Source organism: Uloborus diversus, chromosome 6, assembly GCF_026930045.1.
Source record: "Uloborus diversus isolate 005 chromosome 6, Udiv.v.3.1, whole genome shotgun sequence".
NCBI classification, from domain to species: Eukaryota; Metazoa; Arthropoda; class Arachnida; order Araneae; family Uloboridae; genus Uloborus; species Uloborus diversus.
The window spans coordinates 26544812-26571565 of NC_072736.1; the positions used below are offsets into that span (position 1 = coordinate 26544812).

At 35.5% G+C, this 26754-nt stretch overlaps 1 protein-coding gene across 1 annotated transcript in view; it reads right to left on the reverse strand.

Annotated features, from left to right (window-relative positions):
• LOC129223852 (E3 ubiquitin-protein ligase RNF170-like) overlaps nucleotides 1-26754 on the reverse strand; it is a 38917-nt gene that overhangs the window by 10737 nt on the left and 1426 nt on the right. The window contains 4 exon segments of the mRNA XM_054858214.1: nucleotides 13979-14095; nucleotides 17383-17456; nucleotides 25792-25825; nucleotides 25827-25986. Coding sequence (XP_054714189.1) covers nucleotides 13979-14095; nucleotides 17383-17456; nucleotides 25792-25825; nucleotides 25827-25986 — 385 coding nt within the window.

Sequence of the window (26754 nt, forward strand, 5' to 3'; positions counted from 1 at the left end):
TGTTTATACAAGATGTGATTTTGTTTTATGCTTTGCTTAAAGATAAGGTTTCAATCATCATGCATGTTTTTAATGTTAAAATACTGTGTGGAACAATTACAACAATTACCTTTCTTAACTTTATTAGTTAAGAAAGGTAAAAAGAATGGTGTATAAGAAAAACTGCAAACTTTTATTCGTTCTGAACTTATTTTGAAATAAAAGCAATGTTGCAGGAGTCTAAAAATCTGATACACACAAAATTCATTAATGAAACTAAATCAAAGGATTTTAATCAATTATTTTGTTAAAAATCACATAATCAATGATTTTTTTTTTTAAATCACTTGATTGATATCCTGATTTAAATCAACAAACCCTGTTTGAAAGTTTTACTTGATGTGAAAAAACTCATGCAAATTATTCTATGCATGTTTAAAACTTGTAAAAAATTCTGCATTAAATCCTCATTGCAATTTACTATGTCAAAATAAAAGGTTTCTGATTTTAATGTAACTACACAACTGTCGTTCAGAATCCTGTAATGAGTTAAGATTACATACAAGGTGCGTTCTATAAGTAATGCGACCAAATTCATAAAAATCATTTATTGGTTGGTTTGATTGGGTGTTTTGGCGCAAGGTCTTAGTAGGTTATACTGCGCTGAAATTATTTATTGACTATGCTAGAAAAATGCCCGTCAAAGTATGACGAAATTGTTTCTGCGCAATTCCATGGGTAAACAACTGACTAAAATTTTTAGAGCAAAACAGTGCATTTTGCAACATTCAATGCAAAATACAAGTTGTGCAAACAATCTTTTCTCCAAGGGGATTTTTTAAGCTAAATTTAATGGTATACTTGAAAATACATTTTGGATAGTTTAAAAAAAATATATATTTAAAGCATGATAACTGACATGTTACTTTTTAAAATGTCAGTCAGTTACTATGTTTTTAACATTTTTTTTTTTTAAATCAAACAAAATACATTTCAAGAAATCAATTGAATCATTAAAATCAGCTTAAAAAATACAATAATCCAGGAGAAACAATGATTTGCACAATCCATATTTTGTGTTGAAGGTTGCAAAATACTTACTGTTTTGCTCTAAAAATGTCAGTCAGTTACCAGTGGAATTGCCCATCTACATTTGAGTGAAGCAATGGCCTATTTGGTGATATTTTTAAGATTGAAATTTTAGGCCAAACTCCAGTGGATTAACCTTAAACTCCAGTAGAGAGCTTCCATTGTTGACCACTTTTTCATTTCTTCTTTCTCCTAAAATGAGTCTTACCAGTAAAATAGTTAAGTTACCGGATCCAGTTCAGCATTGTCAAAATAAAGCATTTCCCTGTATGTCAAACATTACCAAAAAATATTATCAAATTAGAAATAATTTACTGAATTTTTGATGCTTCAACAATGAAATAATGTGATCACGCATGCTGTGGCACAAGTTTCATTGTTGATGACATCAGAGCGTTACTCAATCAGTGATTTAGGCCATTTGTACTAATAATAAAGCTGAAAGTCTCTCTGTCTGGATGTCCGGAGGATGTCTGGATGTCTGGATCTCTGTGACGCGCATAGCGCCTAGACCGTTCGGCCAATATTCATGAAATTCGGCACAAAGTTAGTTTGTAGCATGGGGGTGTGCACCTTGAAGCGATTTTTCGAAAATTCGATGTAGTTCTTTTTCTATTCCAATTTTAAGAACAAAAATATCATAAGATGGACGAGTAAATTACGAAATTATCATAACGTGGAACCGTAACATGGGCACAAGCCAACTGGCGAGATACGAAATTATCATAACGTGGAACTGTAACATGGGCACAAGCCAAGTGGCGAGATACGAAATTATCCAACCAAAAGACCTTTAAATTTTTCTATTATGCGCAAAGCCGTGCAGGCACCACTAGTTATAAATATGAGGATATGTGCAAAGAATCAAAAATTTTCAAAATAGCACCCTCTTGCATCGATACATTTCTGCAGGAAGTGTTTTCATGCCCGGAAGGCCTTTTTCGGACTATCCTTTAGAGCCGATGTAGCATAGATGGACGGGGTCGCCTGGATGCTTTCAGGACAGAGCATGCTGCACTGTACCATTGCATCAAGTAAAAATTGGTTGCATTACTTAAGAAACGCACCATGTATCCATGGATATTTGGATCAGAATAAGAAAAGCCTAAGAAAAATAAACTGATAATTTAAAGAGGGAAAAGTATTTTGGTAACTCTTTTGGCTTCAAAACCAGCAAGTGATTTATGTGTGAGTGAATACAGTATATACGTCATTAGACAAAGAAGCTTTTTTTTATCCCTGAAAAAAAATTTCAAGAGCCTTCTTCTGCCAACAAACTGCTTCAAACATGATTAGCTGCCAAAAACAACTGTTAAACAGTAAAATTAATAAATAAGCATTCATCCCATTACTTTTTTCATGTGAAAGAGCATTGACACAATATGCATGTCATTTAGTATGGAAGACATGAGCATTTAGTTTTTCCGATTAGCTCGGAAACAGAAGAGAAGCTGGACAGCAAAAAGTAAAGAGTTATATTTGCTCATTTTTAAAGCCAGGAAAACAGCTACTATTTATTAAAAAAATTTAAATTGCAGATAAATGACTCCTAAGATATGATTAAAAAATAATTTTCTTCTGAATGACTCTATGAATTGTGACCAGGGCTGCGGAGTCGGTGGTTTTAAAATTCCAGGAGTCTAAGTCATTTTCTCTCCTAGTCTGTAGCTTTGTAAGGGCAGCGGAGTCAAAGTTGAAGTCCTGGAGTAGGAATGATTTTGAGGTAAAAAAGTTTGAGTCTATCAGTTTCTCTCTGACATTGCAGCCCTGGTTGTGACCAATGACTCTTTTGTGATTTTGGTTCAGATACCATACAAGAAAATAAAATATATAAAATGCAAAGAAAACTGTTTGTAGCTGCACTCCATATGAATTAAAAAAGAATAAAACAAATATTTTCTTTTCTTTCCCTCAACTTTGAGGCTTTGAATGATCCCAAAGTTGCTGGGCCCAGAACTCTTTCAATGAAAAGACATCATCCTACCACCAGCAGCAGAAAGTCCTACATAGATTTCTTTAATATTGCTAAAGAATCCTCGAGATGCCTACAAATTTTTAAAATGCGATATTAAAACATTTCTCCTTAAAGATTAACAAATTAATTAAATTGCTAAAACTGATTTACCAAACAATTTTGAGATGAATATTCTTTTAAAACTCCCTTTACAAGCCAAGTATCAGATAGTTCAGTTTCATGTAATAATCTAATGTTATTATTGAAAACTGAACAGACTTTTTGATTTAGAATAAAGATTCTCAACCATTGGTCAAGAATCAGTTTGCAGAAAACTAGTCTCTTTACCTTATCCTTTTTAAATAGTTTATGATTAAAAAAAAAAAAGATAAAGAAATTTTGTGTAACATTTTTTATGTGGGTGCTTTAATTTTTTGATGATTTCAGTTTTATCTTGGAAACTTAGCAACACTGAAATATGCTCACATTTGTCACTTGTTACCTCTCACTTTTTTTTCTTACGACTGTATTTCATAGTTACTGTTTAGAATATTCTGCTTTTTCTCCCAAAGCAGGCATGTGTGGTGCTCCAGGAGAGTGCCCAAGCAGCTGTAACGTTCAATTGTCTTCATATTATTACTTATACTTTAAAATATGTGTTTGTAATACAGTGTGGGAAATAAGTATAGAAGAGACTCTTGTTTACGCAGAAGTTACGTTCCACGCAGGGTTGGCTTTCTGCTGGCAGAAACTAGTTTTTGCCGTGCCAGTGGCAAAAATGGTTATAACTGGTAAAAACCGGCAGAAACTGGCAAAAACTTAAAAACATCTTTAATAACTCAAGTAATTACTGAAAGATATTTGTTTAAGTAAACTAAAGAATTGAACTTCATTTCATAATTTAAAAAAATAAAATAATATGCTAGTACCCATGATTTAGTTCGGAAAGGGAACTTGATGCTCATAATATTTGAATTAATCTAATAAAGGTCAAAAAATCATATGGCTGCTTAGGAAAGAAGTGTGCAATACAGAATTAAACAGGCATTACTGATTGTAATTTGCTCGCTTATATGTTTCATCTAAATTGCTTTGTGATTGAAATTATCATGAGTTTCAAGAAAAAAGTGCCAGAATTTTACTTGCCCATATTAAAATAGATTTTGTACCTAGTGTCAAAACTTTGCAGAACAAATTGGCCCTATTTCTCCAAACTATTTTTCCAGTACAATTAGATGAAAGTTTCACGAACATTGCTTGTTCCTTGATGCATTGCCTGCTAGCTCCTCTGTTGCAAGAATATGCTAAAGTTTCTCATTTACGCATATTAAATTGAGAAAGTGTTTAGATTTTAGAAACCATCTTTTCTAAGAGGCAAATGCAGGGGCCAAACAATGTAACATTTGATTTTGAATTGTGTTAATATTGAAATTAAATTGTGCTTTGGTTACAAATTCATTATCTTTTCCATGCATTTTCTATTGAATGTCAACTAATTTTTTTTGGCATTTTGTGAGTTTTTGCAGTTTCTGCCACAAATGTGGTAGAAAGTGGTTTTTGCCATGCTGGTTTTAACCGGTTTCTACCAGTGGTTTTAACCGCCTCAGCAGAAACTTGCCAATCCTGGTTCCACGGAAATCGAAGCCACGCAAAGACGTAATAATAGTGTTAAAATAGGGGTTAGGTTCTGTAGATGAAAAAAAAACTTCATTCTAGTGATAGATAAATATATATATAACCTTAATGTGTACTTATTCCAATACATACGCAAAAGGTGCATAAAGAAAACATGTTTAAAACATAAAGTTAACCATATTTTCCCAGAAGTAACCTTATTTCTTGATATTTACTTATTTTTTTTATTCTTCATTTTTAATAAATTAAGACCTTTTGAAAATACACAAGAAGTACAGTATCATTTGCCTATCTTGACTCAATTATTTATTGAAAAAAACCTCTAAAATTATCTCTTGTATATAATTAATTCTTATTAATCCTTTGCTCTCTTATTTCGTATAAAGGAAGGGATATTGCAGATAAATGTTAGCAACAAAAGGGGGCCGTGACATAGAAAAGTTTGGGAGCCAATGGTGTACACTGTATCACATTAGTCCACTCTCCTCTACGTACAAATGCATTCACTAGCAACAAAAACGAATAAAAATAAGAACCCTCGCCTCCCCTTCCCCTTAAATTTAGTTTTTTACATTGTTATATGTGATAAGTAAAGCATATTTTACGCTCTGACAATAAAAATTATGAAAGTATGACATAATTCGTATAAAGAAAGGGATATCGCAGATAAATTTTAGCAACAAAAAGCACCATTGGCTCCCAAACATAGAAAAGTTTGGGAGCCAATGGTGTACACTAAGGGCCGAATTTGGAAGTGTGGAGGCCCCGGGGCAACGAAGGAGTGGAGGCCCCTAATCAGGGTTCAAAAAGATCATCATATTTTCGAAAATATCCGGTATTTTGATATACAGTATACTCCCGCTTATCCGTGTGCAGATTATCCATGCATCATTTCGGAATCACACTTTTTTAAAGCTTCTTTCAGGCGCTAAAATCAAGGTAATACGAAGCGTACCTTACTATCCGTGCAAGCTACATTTATCATCAGATCACTGCGCAACTTTTCTGGTAAACATGGCTGGTGTGAAACGGAAGAGGAATGTTTTAAATGTGAAACAAAAATTGGAAATTATCAAAAAATTTGATAATGGTGAATCCGCTAGCAAATTGGCAAAAGATTATGACATTGGAGTGCAAACTGTTCGCGATATAATGAAAAACAGAAAAATTTTCTTTTTACACTAGGGATCGTGATGATAAATCCGCACTTTATAAATGAAAAAGTATAACAACGTCGACCTACAAAGATTTAGATTCCGCTCTTCTACAATGGTTTAACCAAAAGAGAGCGGAAGGAATTCCAATTTTGGGTGCTATGTGCTCAGAAAAAGCTAAATTTTTTCATGAAGCACTTGGATTAGAAGGGGATTTTAACGCGTCATCAGGATGGCTAACGAGATTCAAGCAACGCTGTGGAATCAGACAGTTGCAGGTTGAAGGAGAGTGTTTAAATGCTGATGTGACTGCTGCAGAAACGTTTGTGAGGAATTTCAAATATTTGTTGCCAAAAAAGAATTGTCTCTTGATCAAGTTTACAATGCCGATGAAACAGAATTATACTCGAATGCCTGCCAACAAAAACACTTGCCTCACAAGAAAAAAAATCAGCTCCAGGTCACAAGTCATCTAAAGAGCGTGTAACCATCATGTGCTGTGGAAATGCTTCAGGTGACCATAAAATGAAACTCCTAATGATTGGGAAGGCCAAGAAAACCCGTTCATTTAAAGGTACAGAACAAAAAAACTTGCCAGTTATGTACTGCAATCAGAAAAGAGCGTGGATGACAAAAGATATTTTTCTGCGATGGTTTCACCAACATTTTGTTCCTGAAGTTAAAAAGCATTTAAAAGTTAAAGGTTTACCTTTGAAAGCAAAACTGCTTTTAGATAATGCTCCGTCACATCCGGATGAAAGTTTGCTGAAGTCTGATGACAGGCTAATTACCGGTAAATTTCTCCCTCCAAATGTTACATCTTTAATACAACCCATGGATCAAGGTGTAATTGCGTCAAGGAAACGACTGTACAGAGCTGAACTTTTAAAAAACTTGATCCACGAAGTTGTAACGCTTACAAACTTTTGGAAGCAGTATTCATTATTGGATACAGTGCATAGTATAGCAGCTGCATGGTCAAAGGTAAAATCAGTTACCCTTGCACGATCTTGGAGAAAAACCTTGCCACAAGAGTCATTGGATGAAGAATCATCTTTGATTGCTGAAGATAATATCGATAACATCATTGAGGAAGTTAAAGAAATCAAAGGTTTTGAACCAGTTGACGCTGAAAATGTCGAAGAGTGGTTTAAAAGCGACGAATCTGAATCAGGATTTCAATGTCTAACTGGCGAAAATATCATTGAACTTGTTACTGAATCAAACGCAAGTGATGATACCGAAAACGAAGATGAAGAACATGAAGAAAATACAATATCACATTCTACTGCTCTACAACCTGCGGAACATTTATTGGATTACATGAGTGAAAGAGGTTACGATTACAGAGAAATAATTGCAGTAAGAAGAATTCGTACGGACATACGCAACAATTTAAACAAACGAAGAAAACAAAAATGTATCATCGATTTTTTTAAGCAATAAATTTCGAAGAAAAGTTCCTGGTTTGTGTGAGTAATATATATATATATATATATATATATATATATATATATATATATATATATATATATGTATTATTTAGTTTTTTCTAATTTCCCCTTAAATAGTTACCCTGCATATTCCTTAAACGATTTTTTGGATTATCCGTGTTTTTCGATTATCCGTGCTACGCCACCCGGTGATTAGCACGGATAATCGGCAGTATACTGTATATCTGAATATTTTGATATATATGTATATATCCAATATTTTTGACCCGTGAAAGTTAGGATATTTTGTAAAAATTTTATTGTGGAGGCCCTGGGGCAGTAGCCCCACCTGCCCTCCCCTAAATCCGGCCCTGTGTACACTGTCTCACATTAGTCCACTCTCCTTTACGTACACACACACACAATTTATGATTATTTTATTACTTAGGTGATTGGAGAAGTATTTCACAAAGATAACGAGGATTACAAAAGGGGAGATGAGGTTAAAAGAGTAGTAAGACGATTTGGATTGCCTAAATTTGAAAGCATAGTTGACTTGAGGGCACAAAAAAAAAAAAAAAGGATGATGCATAATTGCATAATGATGTAAGTTATCGGGATTAGCTTCTAACATATTTTTATGAAGATTTTTATTCAAAATTTCACCACGAAGATCACAGTAAAATTGATAAAAATATATGGGGTGCCTTGAAATATGTGAATAGAAGAAAAATTTAAATATACAGAGACAGAGCGATTCAGAGCATTGCATGGTAGAGAAACCAGCAGTTCTTAATTTTTCTAAGGTATAAAAATGAATGGAAAACAAAAGTGCATCAAGAAATTCAAGAGCCTGGATATTTAAATTTAACTAAAAAGGAAAAAAATTACATAAGATATCACTACTCAATATCACCTCAAGCCAAAGCTTCAAAAAAAAAAAAAAAAAAAAAAATCAGGGGCTAAAAGTCTTTGTTTTTCAGACAAAATTTTGAAAATTCCATTATGGAGGAAACTAAAACAGATATATGTTTTTGGGGAAGAAAAAGTGGGTCAGGATATTTTACAATATATTTTTAAAAATAAAAAAAAGATTACGGACAAAGCAAAATAGGGGGAGGGGGGAGTTTTCTAAGTTCATCTCCATCTTTTTACGTCACCAAAGGTAGCCTAAAATTGCCTTTTTAAAACTTTAATAGAAAAACTTCAAAGGAGATCCCATGAACCCGCTTCCACTATTATCATCTTCAAAGATTATCTAAACTTGTTTTTTTTTTATGAAACATCAATTTCAAAAAGTTTCCGGGTGAGACTCAACAAACCACATCCCTTCCCACAACGTCATCAAAGACAACTTTGCATTTAGGACTTAAATATCAAAAATTTCTGGGTTTCCTAAACACTAATTCTCTTCTTAACACCATTGAAGAAAGAAAACAACTTTGTTTATAGGACCTCAACTCTAAACAATTGTGCAGGAGTGCCCTCAACCCTCTCCCCCCTGTTCTGTTTCCAGCATTTTGAAGATAGTCTAAAATTTCAAACACTTTCCGAAGGAAATTCCCCAAACCCTATCCAGTCACCTAGCATTATAAGTCCTACAAATGCAAATTTAGAGTTTTTATTTCGATTTTTTTTTTTACGGGAAAGATCTCTAAAACGCCCCACCTTCACATCGTATCAGATAGTCTAAAATTTTGTTTTTAGAACCTTAAATTCGAAAACTGTTCTGGAGAGTGACCCTGATTTCAGCTTTCCTCCTACCTTATTGAAAATCGTCTAAGATTTTGTTTTTAGGACCTCAATTTTTAAATTCTTTCCTGAGAGCGCATCGATTGCAGCCCCTCTCCAACATTATTAAAATCGGCCAAAATTTTGTTTTTATGACTTTCATTTCCAAACAACTACGGAAGAGAGTTATCGAACCCTATTCCTTCTCATAACGTCAGCAGAGATGGTTTCCAATTGCATATTTAAGTTTTCAATTTTGCAACCTTTCTAGGAAAAAACGGCTAAACCCCATCTATGTCCGGACATCATAAAAGATGTCCTACAATTTTTTGGGTTTCAGTTTCGAAAAGTTTCCTCGCTAGAGTCACCAATAGCCTGCATCAGAAAAAAAAAGATTGTTATAGTTGCGCTGTAGGATATCAATTTTAAAAAAATTTCAGGAGGGATCTCCCCACTCCCACCATTCCCCAGCATTATTAGTAAAAGATCGTTGACAATTTCATTTTAAAACTAGTTTCTACGGGGGGAGGGGGGGGGGGAAGAGTTTCTGAACTCATCCCTTTCTTCAACATCATCAATGATAACATACAATTACGTATATGTAGGACTTCAGTGACGAAAATTTTCCTGGGTGAGTTCCAAATGCCATTACTTCCCGTTAAATCAGCCTTAGATGGCATACACTAGCATTTTTAGCGCTTCAGTTTCAAAAAATTCCCAGGGAAGCACCCCCAACCCCCCCCCCCTTCTTTTGAACAACATCATTGAAGGGAAACAAAGAAACCCATCCCTCGTTTTGTCAAACATGGGGGAAGATTGAAATTTTCAACTGTCACTGGACACTACTACTACGCCTCTGGTAATGGCCTTAGACCATTGAGAGATTTAATGATCTAAAGCAGTGATTCCCAACCTGGGGGCGATCGAACTGTTCTAGGGGGCGATAAATTTCTGGGGGGCGATAGGGGGGTGACCGGTATTCGGATACCTGGTAATGGGAAATTCTTGACCTTTCAAAAACTATATTTATTAAAACAATTCAGAAATATCTTTCAGAATACCTATGTTATGTAATACCAAACCAAGCATATGGCACGTCAAATCAAAGAAAGTCGTTCCCAGAAAATAAGGCATGTATGATTTATAGATTAAATCTGTTCAGATAAAAAAAATCCCAAAAGTGAAAAATAATATCTTTTATTTTATTGCCGTTTTCACGAGGAAGAAAAAAAATCCTGTAAGCACTGTCTGACTGTTGGTGCCAGCTTATATTTAACACCTGAAAAGTGGATGGATATGTTAGGAATGGATTTTTGCATTTACTTATCAGTTGTCATTCAGAATCTTGCAATCAGCGCATAAGACTCCTTACGTAGTTTCTATTGTTTGATTTAATTTAGTGAATTTCTGTTTATTGTGCATGTTTCATAGTGTGGAAGTTCGATATGAATTTGAAAAAGAAGTGCCGGCAGTATTCAGCAGAGTTTTAAAATTTGGTTTTGTCACATCACCACAAAATGCAGTTTCTGCATTGTCTTTTGTGCGCTAAAACATTTTCTAGCAATGAAGCGATGAAGCCCTCGCAAATGAAAGAGCATTTGTCAAGAGTACACGGTGACAAAGTAAATAAACCTCTTAGTTATTTTCAAGGCCTCAAAACAAAAGCGGATAAACGGCCAAAGTTGGGGGAATTACTTAGAAGACAAGCAACAGATATTGACAAAGGGCATCTTGCTTCTTACGAAGTGTCTCTTTTGATAGCAAAATGTGGTTCGCTTCATACGATTAGCGAATCTCTTATTCTACCGGCTTCCAAAAAAATAGTTGAAATTTTGCTTGGTAAGGGCTCCAGTAAAAAGATAAGTCAATCTCTCCCCCTGAGTAACAACAGTTTCCAGGAGAATAGATGAAATGGCTGCTGACGTTGATTACAAACTCATAAATGTTTTGAAACAGAGTAAATTTGCACTACAGATTGATGAATCAACTGTGACAGATAACAGAGCTATTTTATTAGCTTACGTGAGGTTTATTAATGAGCCGAAAGAGATAACTGAGGAAATGTTGTTCGCCAGAAATTTGATTACTGATACAAAGGGATCGTCATTTTTTAAAGTGGTGAAGGATTATTTTGAAGAAAAAGAAATTCCATTGACAAATGTAAGTGCTTGTGCAGCAGATGGTGCCCCTGCCATGGCGGGTCGTCATATTGGGTTTCTTGCACACCTTAAAAAAGAAGTGCCAGAAGTGATTACCATCGATTGTGTTATTCATCGTCAACACTTGGCTGCAAAAAAATTGAGTGGTGTTTTACATGAAACCTTACAATTAATCATTACTGGTATCAACAAGATCAAAGCTAATTCTCTCAATGATCGCCTGTTTCGAGAGCTTTGCCATAAAAATGATGAAAAATTTGAATGCTTGCTTTTACATGCGTCTGTGAGATGACTTTCCAAAGGAAACTGTTTGCGCCGTTTCTTTGAATTATTCGACTCTAGCTGAGTTTCTCAACTTGCATGATTCTGCTTTAAGTGAGAATTTGAAACAGCGCAAATTGGAACTTGCGTATCTCACAGATTTTTTTGAAAAAATGAACGAAGTCAACCTTAAGCTTCAAGGAAACAAGATGAACCTCATCAAGGCCAAAAGCATAATTTCAGCATTCATTGCCAAATTCGAAATCCACAAGGCAAATATCGGCCATTAAGAAATTATCCTGTTTCCGACTCTAAAAAAAAGTTTAATCGTGGATGATGAACTTCATGAAGAAAAAAAATTTAATTTTTATTAATCACCTTGATCAGTTAAAAAAGAACATGGAATCAAGGTTTGCAGATTTGATCAACTTACAAATTCCTGACTGGATTTTAGACCCATTTAGTTTTGAAGATGTGGATGAACTGGAAAACTCTTTGCAGACAGAAATTTGCAGGATTTGAAATTTGATTGTGAAACAAAAATTATTTTCAAGCAATACGGTTATGAACTTGCCTGGGTGAAACTTATGAGTACTTACCTACAACTTTGGAAAAAAAGTGAACAGCTCCTCATCTCATTCCCCTCAACATATTTAGTTGAAAGAGGATTTAGCTCTGTAGTGCAGCTTCTCACGAACAAAGAAATAGATTGAACATCTGCCTCAAAGGGGACCTCAGATTAAATCTCACTAATATAAAGCCAGACATCAAAGCTTTAACGGAGTTCCATCAAGCACAAGGCAGCCATTAAAAAGGTAAAAAAAGAACAAATCTTAACAGTTCAAATTTTCAATTTTTTCCAGGTTTCAATTTAAAAAAAAAGCATATTACTGAAAAATGTAGTATTTTCATTTTTGCTAAGTATGTAAATGACTTTGGTTAATTAAAGCACTTTAAATTACGTTTTTTCTCTTTTTTTGGAGGGGGGAGGGGAAGGGGTTCAGTTTTAAGGCTAACTATTGCTTTATCATGCACTTTTTGAAGCTTTAAACTAAAATTAGGCGTTCAGTAACATCAATCGTCACTAAAATCAGTGCCATCTAATTTGTGTTTTTGAGGGTAGAACGGGGGGGGGGGGGGGGGGGGTGATGGGTGTAATTTAACTTCTGAAAGGGGTGATGAGTCAAAAAAGGTTGGGAACCACTGATCTAAAGTAATGGCTGGGGGGCGGGATACGATTTCGATAGAGTTCCAATATGTGAGGTGGGGGCTTAATTTTCATGTTTGAGTTAGGGCGTAAACAGATGTTAATCCGGCCCTGACCATAACAAACTTGAGGATTCGCCTAACCATAAAAAAATGCATCAGATTTGATATTTACATCAATAAATGGTCCTCCTGTTGCAGATTTCAATGCGCAACCTCACGTAATTATTTAGCTGCGGGACCATCCGTCAGCAATGTCAACACCACGTGGCAAAGTTAAAGATGGTCAGGAAAAAGGAAATGAAGACAATGCCTAACGGCTGCAATTTTTTGCAAATATATTTAAATAGGGTATGTAACCCGTTTTTTTCATTTCGTTTTTGAACAAAAAAGTTAAAGAAATACCAGAAACCATCTAGTTATTCCTGAATCATTCCCCTGCAGTGGTTTTCCCAGGGATGATAGTCGGAAGTAGAAGATAAACGACTGGCAAGAGTTTTATTTCTTGTCATTTCTCAGATGAAATGATTCAGTTACCTATTACAATTTTTACCAAGGGACCCGTACAGCTGCACATAAAGAGTAGTTATTAATCATTACAGTGGTAGTTGATTGAAGTTAATATTCAAAACATAAGGAAAATATGAAACTTTATTATTATTTTTTTAATTCTCCCTGGAAAACCTGCAACTCTATCACCCCTGGTTTATACCCTCAAGAATTTCTGGACATATTATGTATATGATTACATACACATATTTTGCATAATGGATGACGGGGAGTATACTCTCAGAAAAATTGATGGGAAGATCACTGCGAAATGCCATTAGAATTGAGACCCAGTTACCCATCAGATGGAGATACCTGGGTCTAAAAATGAAAATCGCAGGAACTTAATTTAAAATCCTGTGATTTACTTAGCTGAAAGCATCCAAGCCAAATAAAATAGATACTCAAAGGATCTTTAATATGCTGCATAATCATACGTCACAGAAACTGACAATTTTTTGCATCTTGAAAACCATAAACAGGGGTATGTTTTAACCTGCAAGTTCAGGGATAAGACGCAAACATCTTGCCACCTTATAAAAAATCACTAACTAATTCCATTAATAAGAAATATTACACAGGCAGTACAGTACAAGAAAATATATATCTTTTAAATGTCAAATTGACAAAACAATTCCTCCGTTTTATCATTGTGAGGAGTATGGAACATAATAATTTTACAAAAGAAAAAGACAAGATAAACTATTCAAACAAAAAAAACTATGAAGCAAACTGCTCCCGATGATTGCTTATTTCTAACACTGATTCAAAGGGCTTCAAGTATTCCTCAGCCTCCATCTTGAATGACCTATTGTAAACTATACTCACCGATCTCTGCTCTCCGGAAAAGTGTCGGTTATAATCATTTATGTCATGTAAGAGACGCTCAGTGACTTCCACATCTTCTCTGTCCGTATCACTGAAACACTGAAGTAGCACAGTCACCTAAAATTAAAAAAACAATAAAAATCTCATCTGCTTTCTAAAAAGAAGACAAAAAATAAAGTAAAGAGCAGCTAACGTTTAAAAATATAAATTAATAGAATCTAAATTATTAATTTTCAGGAACTCTATATGTAAAGGCAGACCTGAAAATTCAAAATTTTATTTAGCAGAAAAAACTTTTAAATTAGTTATGTAGCAGTAATTTTCACTGGAGTTGCCACTTTATCCAGGATATTGATTTTAGTGAGAACAAGATGGCACTGCGCTAAATGAATCTATTGACCCAAAGTAAAAGGTTATGTGGGGGAAAAGGCTACATTTCAGCAAATCAACTTAAGACTCCATTCATGTTATCATAAAAAATGAAATTCCTGGATAAAGTGGAGATTTAAAATGAAAAGTTTGCTACATAACTAAATTAAAAGTCCTTTCTGACCACTTGCTGCTAAATAAAATTTCGAATTTTCAGGTCTACCTTTACATTTAGAGTTCCTGAAACATCCTCCTTGTTTCATATGCCTCTAACACCTGTTAAACGAAAAAGTGGAATCTCTTATTTTCAGAGAATGTAGTGCTCAGTAACACCAATCAACGGTAAAAAAAATTAAGATTTTCAAAGCTGTGATTTGAGAAAAAAAAAAAAGATTTTTTTTTTCAAAAGACTGTGGTAAGAGTACTTAAACAAATATGTAGTGCATCCAAAAAGTAAGTTTTGTGATGTTTTCCCGTTTAAAATAAATGTAGTTAGCCTTATCAATTGTGTGGGTGTAACAGATCTATAACATATCAGTCGTATGCCAGCCAGACAGGTTCCGCTCGCCCGGTAGTAGTGATGCAAAATGAAGTTCTTATTCCTTTTGCCGCCTTGTGAGGTTTGGTCAGTGATCAAGTTCTTGAATGCACAAAGCATTGTGCCAAATGAAATTCATCAGGTCAGCTTTGTCAGGTCTATGGGCCAAACATCATGAGTAAGTAGATGGGGCGTTGTTGATGTAGGCAGTTTGCCGAAGATCGTCAATCATCCATAATGAAGAGCGCAGTGGGTGACTGAATTCGGCTGAGAGTTGTTTGATCATCCACCCTACAGCCCTGATCAAGCTCCCAGCTATTTTTACCTTTTATAGCACCTCAAGAAATTCCTGTCCTCCGGTGAATGTTTTGGCAACCACATGAGTAAGCAGAAGGTGCGTTGCTGACATAGGCAGTTTTCCAAAGGTCGTCAATCATCCATAATGAAGAGTGCAAAGGCGGGGGCCTGAATTTGGCTGAGAGTTGTTTGATCATCCACCCTACAGCCCTTATAAAGCTCCCAGTTATTTTCACCTTTTCTAGCACCTCAAGAAATTCCTGTCCACCGGTAAATGTTTTGGCAACGTCGAAGAGCTTAAGATGTCTGTCACACGATGCTTCCATTCATAGGCGGCAGATTTCTACAAGAGGGATACAAAAGTTGATCCCATGTAATAACAAGTGTCTCAATTCTGGTGGTGGCTATGTTGAAAAATAGCTGAAACATTGCTGTACTTGTTGCCAATAAATATGTTTCTGAAAGTGTGAGAGTTTTTTTTAGACTAATCTGCTACGCCGGATGAAACAACCTGAAGTTCGAGGAACTCAAAACAGGTTGACGCAAGCCAACATAAATTTGTGGAGTGATCTGCCAGAGAAAAAGTATTACAGGTGAACAATTTTATTAAACAACAGAAACAGGGAAATATCAACAAGTGGAAAATAATTTACATTCCCAAAACAATTTAGACTGTAAACCACCCAAAACATTCATAGGAAAAATTCAAAAATAAGTTTTGCTAAAGTTGTAAAATATCACAATGATTAGTCAATCTAGTCCAACCATTAGTCAATGCTAGGAAACTTGAAAAAGTTCTATTAGAAATACATAAAGTTCATACCCAAAGATATTCAGCACTAAAAAGCTGGCACACATAAGAACATGAAGATGCAATCTACATGTTGGATATCCAGAAGAGTTGACACTGCCCGTTCCACTCGTGGACAGAAGTCAAGCCTTTTTCTCGGTAGACCAGTCAATTTTAGACATTAGGGTCCATCCCGTCTGTCCAAGAAACCATCAGAACAAACATTCAGTTCAGCTAGACTCCAGACACTATCTTGTCTTCAGATGGAAACCTCCTTTCCGAACTACAATACATACGGTTCACATAGCGCAAACTTTCAAACAGGCCCCGTCAGGTCTATCTTTGGCAAAAATCAACTTCACTTTTTAAAAAAATCATTAAACTAATTCTTCACATACTTAAAGTGATTTTAGAACACGCCCGCTCTTTTAGCAGGGCAAAAAGAATTTTTTCTTGCATATTTAAAAGAACTAACTATGTCTTCAGCGAGGAAAAATTAAATCAGAGACAACAACTCCCCAGGTGCAAATCTCCTTATCAAAACAACCGCTGCAGCACCGGGAAAGGGTTAGCAGCTGAGAGGAAATAAGATAAGAGAGATTGATTGATTGACTCCCATCTTATACATTTCCGTTCCCACTACGAAATGACATGACGCAATTCAACATATGCATAAATTAGTTTGTCAAAAAAACTCAACTTAGTCAACATTTTAAACTCTAAAACTGTAAAATTGTTTTTCATTATGCTTTCAGCTAAGAGTTACACTACACTTTCACACATTACGTCACATCATTGCGATGGTAAACACCACACATGAATCAGAGTTGAATTTTAATTCAGGGGAATAATTCACACGCTGGTTAGCTAACGGGGTCATTTTATCAAGGTCAAAAAGAAGGAAATGAGTACTAATACTTTTTAAAACCTTCTAAAACTTTAGGAATTGTCTTCAAGAACCAAAAATAACGGCTCTGGGCAACATTTTTTTTTTAAATTGGGGAACTTATTTTCTGGATGCAACTCGTATTTCAAAATGTTTCATACCTTTTTAATTAGAAAGAAATAACCTTTTAAATAAAACAAACTGCAATAAAATATGTTGCACCATTCTTGAGAAAAAGATCTGCAAAAAATTTTGTTACAAATTGCAAGAGAGAAATGATGTCTAGGCCACCATCTTTGGCAGTAAGTATCTTGGCCCAGAAAATTTTTTTGGACAAAACCAAAATATACCCTGAATCTACTTTTTCATGAGTTTTAACATATGTTACATTCAAAAAACTCCAAGACCATCAAGGTGACACCCTGGTTGAATTAATATGGATTTTTACCTTGTACATTTGATAAATAATTATTTTAAAAAGTGGCATGAGATTAGAATGTAGAAACGAGGAAAGTTACACTCACAGTCTGTCGACATACTGGGCATTTGATGGCGCCTATCCAATTTCCATGCCGCCAATAGGTGATGACGCATTCCGCTGGAATAGATATTATTAGAATATAAGAACAAATATTTAGCCTTGAAGCTAACAAAAACATAGATGGCACAGTAATTCATTACAAATACAGATAAAATACAAAAAAAAAAAAAAAAAAAAAAAATTAAAGAATATTTCTATAAGCTTGGATTGTGCTAAAAAGTAAAAATAAAATAAGTATATGATTTCTTGGTTGCAATACTCAAAAATTAAAACTGATCTTAACATCTTTATGCTTAAGATAATTCTAGAGCAGCCAATAAAATTAAAAATTGAGAGAAGAAATATAGGTGATACAATAAAAGCCATTCTGTTTAGAACTGTATACTGCCTATTTTTTCGGTTCAGTTTGAACAAAAAAAAAAGCTCCGAAGCTTCTGTAAAAGCTACAGACGCAGTCTACTAGTTTGCTTATTTTCTAACTTTATTTAACTGATAGCAACTACCAGCAAACAGTTTTGTAGCCTAAAATGTTCAAATCACTTTCAAATAAAATTTATAATATCTTTTTTACCTCGATCTCAGCTATAAAGTAGTAAAAGGAATGTATGTATCCCTTGAGCAAGTTGGGAAACTTCTGAGGGTGCTTGGTAAATTCAAATAAGTGTTGGCACAAAAGCGCAAATCCAAAAGCAGACCCCCGAAGTGGTTTTTTGGGGGGAAAAAGTAGGAAATAAGGAATCAAAAATTAAAAAAGTAGGAATACAATCACATAAAAAAGTAGAAAAAAATAGGAAGAGATAAAAAACACACACATCAAGAGGAAACAAATTTAGCGTAAATTTTATTTCTAATATAAAATAAACTAACAGTACTTTTGATTTAAAAGTGTCCCAAAAATAAACTAACAGTACTTTTGAAGTATGAAAGGGATTTAATGAAAGACCAAGTTGCAAAAACAAAACGGAAGAAACAAAGCAAGACAATCATCAGCATAAAAAATAAAGTGGTGGAAACAAAGATATTAATTGCAAAAATATGAAAATAAAATCTAAACAAAGAAACATCTTTCAACAATACAGTAATAAAATGTTTAAGTATGAAACAATAAAATGTAATATAGCGATGCAAAAAAAAAAAAAAAAACAAGTTTAATAGTAAAACTCATATTTTGGTGCAATAAAACCATTTTTGTTAAAGATTTGTTTTGTCAAAAACGAAAACATTCCTTCGAGAAGATCCATTTATCATTTGAAAAATATTAACACTTTCAGCTCCTGTTGTCATAAACTATGATACAAAAAGCAAAGCATATATTTTTTTAATTTTAGTTAAAAACAATCAGCAGCTGACATGCATTCTTGCATAAACAGGGGCAGATGTTTGAATTTTAAAAAAAAAGGGGAAATAACTGAAAATGTAGAAGAAAAAAAATTTATTCTTAAGTATAGGACGTAAAATTTATAATAAAATAATTAAACTAAATAAATAACAAAAAAAGTTGTTGGGCTAAATGCCTTTATTTTTGTTTCTTGAAGGATTTCATCAATATTGTTAAAGAGAAAAAAAAAAAGATTTGTAACTTACCTTTTGCCATTCCGGAAAAACCTTGCACGGGAAATCCCATCCACCTGCCACCGACACTCAAATGTTTAAGTTTGAATCGGAAGTGATCGGGAAAATTAGTGGCACGCTATGATTGGTTGCCGCCATTAGGCAGAAGTCGGCAAACTTCTGACAGAGCACATGTTAATTACGTAAGATAACCTGTTGAGGTGTTAGGTGCCGAATATCGAATAAGATAAGGATTGAGCAACCTGCAAGCTGTGTGTTTCCGGAGTTGAGCTGCTCTTGCAAGATGCAAATGAGGGTAACGTCACATTACTACGAGCACGGTCGGATCAGGCAATAAATATGCGGACCGATCGTAGCTCACTCTCTCTCTCACTCATCCTCTCATTTGTGCTGTTTGGTGTTTGTGTTCGTCCATATGTGTTGATAACGTTTTGACTGCCGGCCTCTCTGGTGCGGTCTGGTATTTGGATTGCTTCCTCGTTGATGCCCCCACTTCGGAAGCGCGTGCTGTGGTGATGTTCATCATAATGGAAAGTTATTATTGTTCAAGTTAAGCCAGTTGTTTAGTCTTCAGTGCTAAGGGAAGGAGTGAGTCTATCTACATGGCTTACCTGGATGTGGTGAATTGGTGTCCAAGGCATGAACTGACTACCGAGCGATTGTGACGAATTGCGGAGTTGTCCTTCTGCCTATGCGGAATTCATGGTAATAAGCCGATAGGACTTTTACATCCTGCGTGTTCATCTTGATTCAACTTGGACTTACTGTAAGACTTTTTTGACTTAGCATACCTAACATTTTTGAGGACTAAACTATTGTGTTGTAACTATTTTTACTAATGCATGTTTAAATAAATGTTTTCCAATGTTAAAATGATTCATGTTTTATTTTCTTCGGCCAGATCACTTCCTCAAAATTCAGTTGGTAATGAGTTGCCTAATTCTCAGCTTAGCTGTAGGCTACTAACTCAATAAGATCTAAATATATCCAACAAGTGGTAGCAGAGTCGTGTGGTTGATCTGCCCGGAGAAAATTGAATCATTTTTTATTATGGAGAAGGATTATCGAAATGTGGAGAAGTTGGGCTCCCATAATTGCGCTACCTGGTCAAAAGACATAAAAATGGTGCTCATAGAAAGGGATTTATGGGAGGTTACCCAAAAGAAACAAGAAGGGGAATTAACTAGTGCTGACAGAAAAAGATGTGGCCAAGCATTAGCCATCATCCCTATTTAAATTTAGAAAAAGACCTAAAAAGGCTAATTGATAATTTGGAAGATCCTAGTGAAGCTTGGAAAGCCCTTAAGACAAATTTTGAACCCCCATATTTGGCCAGAGTAGCCGTGCTACGGGAATCCTACTTCTCTTGCAAAATGCAAGAAGGTGAAACGGTGGGATTATTCGCAGCAAAGTTGGGGGGAATTTTTAACCAATTAGTCGAAAATGGATAGATCATGGAAGAAAAAATCAGAACCTTCCAATTGATACGACATTTACCTTCAAATTTCAGCAGTATTGTTCAAGCCATCTACAGATGAGAAGGAGAGATTTACTTTCTCTAAAGTGAAAGACGAACTACTGGTTGAGGAAGGCAGGATTAGGTATTTGGCCGAAGAGCCTAATGTAGAAAATTCGGCAATGTTTTCAAAACCCGGAAACTCCGGAATGGCAAATTGTAGGAGTAAATTCCTTGTTAAGAATAAAGTTTGTTACATTTGTAAAAAGAAAGGGCATATTGCGTCGAGGTGTTGGAGCCGAAACAAAGTAAAACAGGATAAGAGTTTTAAATTCAAAACCAAAGAAGACCCTCAGGCAGGAATGTTTTGTTCTGTAAATGAAAACTAAATTTCTGCAAATACTACCTACCCAAAATGTGAGGATACATGGCTATTGGATAGTGGCAGTACATCTCATTTTTGCAGAATTAGAGCCCGTTCAAAACACACAAATGGAGGTAGCTGTAGGAAACGTGAAGAGTCAGGTAGAGGGCATTAGGAAAGTAATTTTTAAAATTGAATCAGATGGAAAATTAGTTACCATCACCCTCAATAATGTTTTCTATGCTCCAACACTACGACGCAACCTAATTTCTGGTTCGTGTATAGACAGACAGGGCTATAAGCTTAAATGGTTGCCCGGAAAGATCTGCGTTTTTAATCAAGAGAATGTTAAACTATTTACAGCAAATTTAATAAATAAACATTATCATGTCAAACCAAATTTTTATATTGATTGTGAAAATGTTAGTTATACAAAAGTTTTTAAGACCAAGGGCCCGTCTGAAGGGGCCAACATGGTCAGTGTTGACATGGAGAAATGGCATAGAATGTTTTGCCATATAAATATGGAGAGTATCACCGAAACAAGTAAACTCGGTGCAGTCCAGGGACTAGAAATTAAGAAGGGGCAAAAACCCAATTGTGACCCTTGTCAATTGGGAAAAATGAGGAAGTGCTCTTTTAAATCTATGCCAGAAAGGCGTACTAATTCTGCACTTCAATTGCTCTACATGGATCTCATGGGACCCCTTCAGACCGAGTCCTTGGGGGGGAAGAAATATATTTTTATAATTATAGATGATTTCTCAAGAAAATCATATGTTTTCTTTTTAAAAGCAAAAAGTGAGGCATTTAATGTTTTTGTCAATTTTCAAAAAAGAACTGAAAGATTCCTGAACTCAAAAATTTTGGCTATCCGTTCCGATAACGGAAAAGAATTTGTTAACAAAGATTTTGAGGTCTATCTCACCAATCAGGGAATAAAGATAGAGCGGACCAACCCCTACACCCCACAAATGAACGGGGTTGTAGAAAGATATAATTTAACCATAATGAATGGTGTGAGGTCTATGCTCAACAATTCTGGATTGGGGGATGAGTTTTGGGCTGAAACCGCTCTTTGTTTTAATTATGTAAGGAATCAGACAGTAATAGGAAATATGGACAAAATCCCTTTTGAACTGTTTTTTGGTCGTAAACCTTCAGTTAGACACCTACGTATTTTTGGGTGTACTGCCTATGTAGGTCAGCCTAAGTCTAAACTAAAAAAGTTAGATATGAGGGCTACCAAGGGGATCATGGTCGGATACGCCTTACGTACCAAAGGGTACAGAATCTGAGATCCTGAAACCAGAACAGTCACAGAGACTATTAATGTAAATTTCAATGAAAATGAAAAATGGGGGGAATTAAAAGTCCAAAATAAAAATGAGAGAAAATTTAACTTTATCAGGCTTATGAGTGAAGTTAAACTTGAACAGGAAATCCAGGAGAGCATTGAGGAGACTCCCTGTGAAAAAATTAAATGGGTTAGGGAAGCCAAAAAGAGAAAGACAGGGGATAGGACTGATATTTATTATACAATTGCCGGTAAAAATAAAGTAAGATTAAATTCACTAAAACAGGTTTTAAAATATTGTAGTGAAAATAAAATAGAATATAAACCAAAACCTTTTGACTTTTCAACTAAAAATCCAATAGTAGGGGAAATCTGTGACGAGATTGAAAATTCGGAAAAAGGTGAAGAAGCTCCTGAAGCAAGTTTAGTGGAAATTTCTATACCGAATTCGTATAGGCAATGTATCGACACCCCCGAGGTGGACAACTGGAAACTGGCCATGGAATCTGAATCAGATGTCATTCAGCAAAGAGAGGTGTGGGACCTCGTACCTCCACCAGAGGGGAAACCAATTTTGGGAAATAGGTGGGTCCATGACCTCAAGGTAAATGACAGGGGTGAAATTGTTAGATGCAAGGCCAGGTTGGTTGTGAGGGGGGACCGTCAGTCAATTGAATCATATTCCAAAGTTTTTAGCCTGATAATTGAGTTTTCGCTTGTGAGAGTTTTCTTTTCTATTTTTATATGTCTTTTAAAATGGTGTCACTCACAAATTGATGTAAAAAATGCTTACCTATATGCTGATTTAGAGGAACAAATCTTCATGAGACAACTAGAGGGTTTCGTCAGTAAAAGTCACCCTAATTTTGTCTGTAAATTGAAGAAGTCTCTCTATGGACTACACCAGTCCGGAAGAAACTGTTTTTTTTAAATAGACAGTGTTCTTCGTGGTTTTGGTTTTCAAAAATTAAAAGGATGTAATTGTGTATATCACAGAGACAAAGAGACTTTTCTTCTTATTTATGTAGATGACATAATAATTCTAGCAAAAAATGAAAATTTAATTAAAAAGGTAATTAATGAAATTAAAAGTATGTATGATATAAAAGAAATGGGGAAAACCAGAAAGCTACTGGGGATTGAATTTGTGGAAGATAAAAATAATCTTTTTATTCACCAAAGCTCTTACATTTCGAAGGTCTTGGGGTTATTCTCAGATTACTATGTGCCAAATTCAACCCTCCCAATCTCAAAGGGTACAGTTTTGTCAAAAGACGACTGCCCGAAAACTGAGGAGGAAAAAAGGGAAATAGAAAAGCTCCCATACAGAAATTTGTTGGGTTGTTTGGCATACATAGCGGGAAAGACCCGGCCTGACATCTCTTATGCGGTAAACATTTTTTTGCAATTTCAAGCAAATCCCGGAAGGAAGCATTGGGATTTTCTATTAAGATTGCTAGGATATTTAAAGTACACAATATCATACAAACTAAATTTAAGCTCAATCAGTAGTGTAGACCTACGGGGTTTTTCCGACTCTGATTACGCCGCTAATCGAGAGGATAGAGTCTCAATGGGGGGATCAATTTTGTGTATTGATCGGGTCCCAATTAATTGGAGAACATTTAAACATAAATGTGTTGCGTTATCTACAATGGAAGCAGAATATATTTCACTTGGTGAAACTGCAAAAGAAATGGTCTGGCTGAAGAGGGTAATTGCAGAAATAAGTGAGTTAAATATTGAAAACCTCCAGCTTAGGGATACAGTCATTTATTGTGATAACACTGCAACAATTGATTTTTCTAAGTCTCCCATTGAGAATTCCCGTACAAAACACATTGATGTAAGGTACCATTTTTTAAGAAATTTAATTGAGCAAAAGATTTTTTTGATTAAATATGTGAGGACAAATGTAAACATCGCGGACATTTTCACTAAACCCTTATCTAAGAATTGTTTAAACAAGCTTTGTGAAATTATATTTAATTGGGATTAACTTAAGAGAAAGTGGGGCTTATCAAATTTTTGAACTGTTTTTCAAATGTATTTTTGTAAATATGATGTGAATGTAGTTAAGTGTTTTTAGTGTATATAATGTGGTTTTTGATGAAATTCCTTCAAGAGGGGGGATCCTGTTGGGCTAAATGCCTTTATTTTTGTTTCTTGAAAGATTTCATCAATATTGTTAAAGAGAAAAAAAAAGATTTGTAACTTACCTTTTGCCATTCCGGAAAAACCTTACACGGGAAATCCCATCCACCTGCCACCGACACTCAAATGTTTAAGTTTGAATCGGAAGTGATCGGGAAAATTAGTGGCATGCTATGATTGGTTGCCGCCATTCGGCAGAAGTCGGCAAACTTCCGACAGAGCATATGTTAATTACGTAAGATAACCTGTTGAGGTGTTAGGTGCCGAATATCGAATAAGATAAGGATTGAGCAACCTGCAAGCTGTGTGTTTCCGGAGTTGAGCTGCTCTAGCAAGATGCAAAGGAGGTAACGTCACATTACTACGAGCACGGTCGGATCTGGCAATAAATATGCGGACCGATCGTAGCTCACTCTCTCTCTCTCACTCATCCTCTCGTTTGTGCTGTTTGGTGTTTGTGTTCGTCCATATGTGTTGATAACGTTTTGGCTGCCAGCCTCTCTGGTGCGGTCTGGTATTTGGATTGCTTCCTCGTTGATGCCCCCACTTCGGAAGCGCGTGCTGTGGTGATGTTCATCAGAATGGAAAGTTATTATTGTTCAAGTTAAGCCAGTTGTTTAGTCTTCAGTGCTAAGGGAAGGAGCGAGTCTATCTACATGGCTTACCTGGATGTGGTGAATTGGTGTCCAAGGCATGAACTGACTACCGAGCGATTGTGACGAATTGCGGTGTTGTCCTTCTGCCTAGGCTTGCTGTAGGCTACTAACTCAATAAGATCTAAATATATCCAACAAAAGTAAACTAAAGGGATTGTATTATGTTATGTATTTGTAGCATTCAATAGAAGTAATTGTTTCAGGCACGTAATTTATGGGGGTCAGTGGAGTCAATTTCTTTCCGCCCTGACTTTGGAAAATTAATGCTTAACTAGCAGTTTGTGCAGTTTTTGTTGTTTCCAGATAAAATTTGCATTCAGTATACATCCTTCGCTAGCTACCCCAGGGGAAAAAATCAAAATAACGGGCCAGTTTTAATTTTAATCAAGCAATAAAAACGAATATTGTTTTATTGGCTTGATTTTTTACTTCTTTCTTGTTCAAAAGATTTTTTCACGGAAAAAAAAAGGAAAAATCCCAGCACATGGTAAACATAACATTTTTATCAAAGACAAAGATCAGTTACTAATGTTTGTATGTGCATAAAAGGGAAGGCATGTTATGTCTCTCAATCCTCACCATACAACAAATTTCACTTGCAATAAACTATATAAAAAATTGGCGAAAAGGAAATTCGGCTTTTCCCTCACTTTTTGAACAGTCGGCTGTTTACTTTAATTAAAGCTTCAGATTGACTGGAAAAATAATATATAATTGCATCAGAATGTGCCAGTATCTATTTCTTTATCGTTTCTTTAAAACAGTAGGACTGAAGTCAGGGAGATAAAAAGAAAAGTCAATCATAAACGCCGCAACGGCAAAAAAGTCACTCACGAAAATTTAACTCTTAAACACGCTTAGTGAACCACAAACTTGGTATATGATCGACTCACCACAGAAGACATGACCGCAATTTGTTTCCACGGGGGTACCGCGGTTCGACCAAACATACTGGACACTGCTGGTCGTAGCCGAAGTGCCTCGAGGGCCCCTCGCGCCTCTGCTCGATCAATCGGCTGCTCCCGCTCGACACTCCAGGGAGGGGGGAGGAGGAGTTATGCCCCCCAAAGACCCTGGCATTCTGAAACCTAGAGGGGAAATAAAGAGAACATTAAGCATGATTTAAATTAACAGTGACTTCACTATTCGGAACTCAAAAACAATGTAACTAAAGAAACGAGCTTTTATGGTTAAAGTATAGAACAAGGATGCAGAATGCTGAATATATATACAAATGCTTAAACTAGGTTTGAAGAAAATTTCTGCAATTTCTTTTTCTTTTAACTAAATTTTGATGTTATGCAGTGATATCTCATTTGGTGTTTAAAAAGTATGATTTGATTTTGATCTTTTTAAAATCACTAAGCCTTTTGATTTTTCCATGTCGGCTTTTTATGTAAAAAAATTCAGCAACTGAAATTTATAAGGTAGACGTTACTAATTCACTTAAAATTAGAGGTGCAGATTAGTGGTCGCCACTCACCAAATGGCAACCAAAATTTTTCAACGGTGACCAAAAATTTCAGTGCCAATCGACACCTTGTGACCGAAAAAACAACTTCCCAAAGTTAACGTCATTACTTGCATTGTACTTCGAAACCAGTATTTTAAGCTGTATTGGTCACTCCTGTGACTAATACAGCTTACATCCTGTGACCTGTGGTGTGACATCATTTGTTGATGTGCAAGAAGAGTTGAAATGTTGTCCCCCCCCTCACCTCGTTGATTCGCTGATGCCTTGAGTTTGATGCGCAAAACCAGTTACACAAGCAATAGACAGGGGAAAGAGAAAAACCCTTGCGGTCCAGCAGACTTGATACCCAACAGGGACACCGGATCCCCCCTCAGCAATGTGA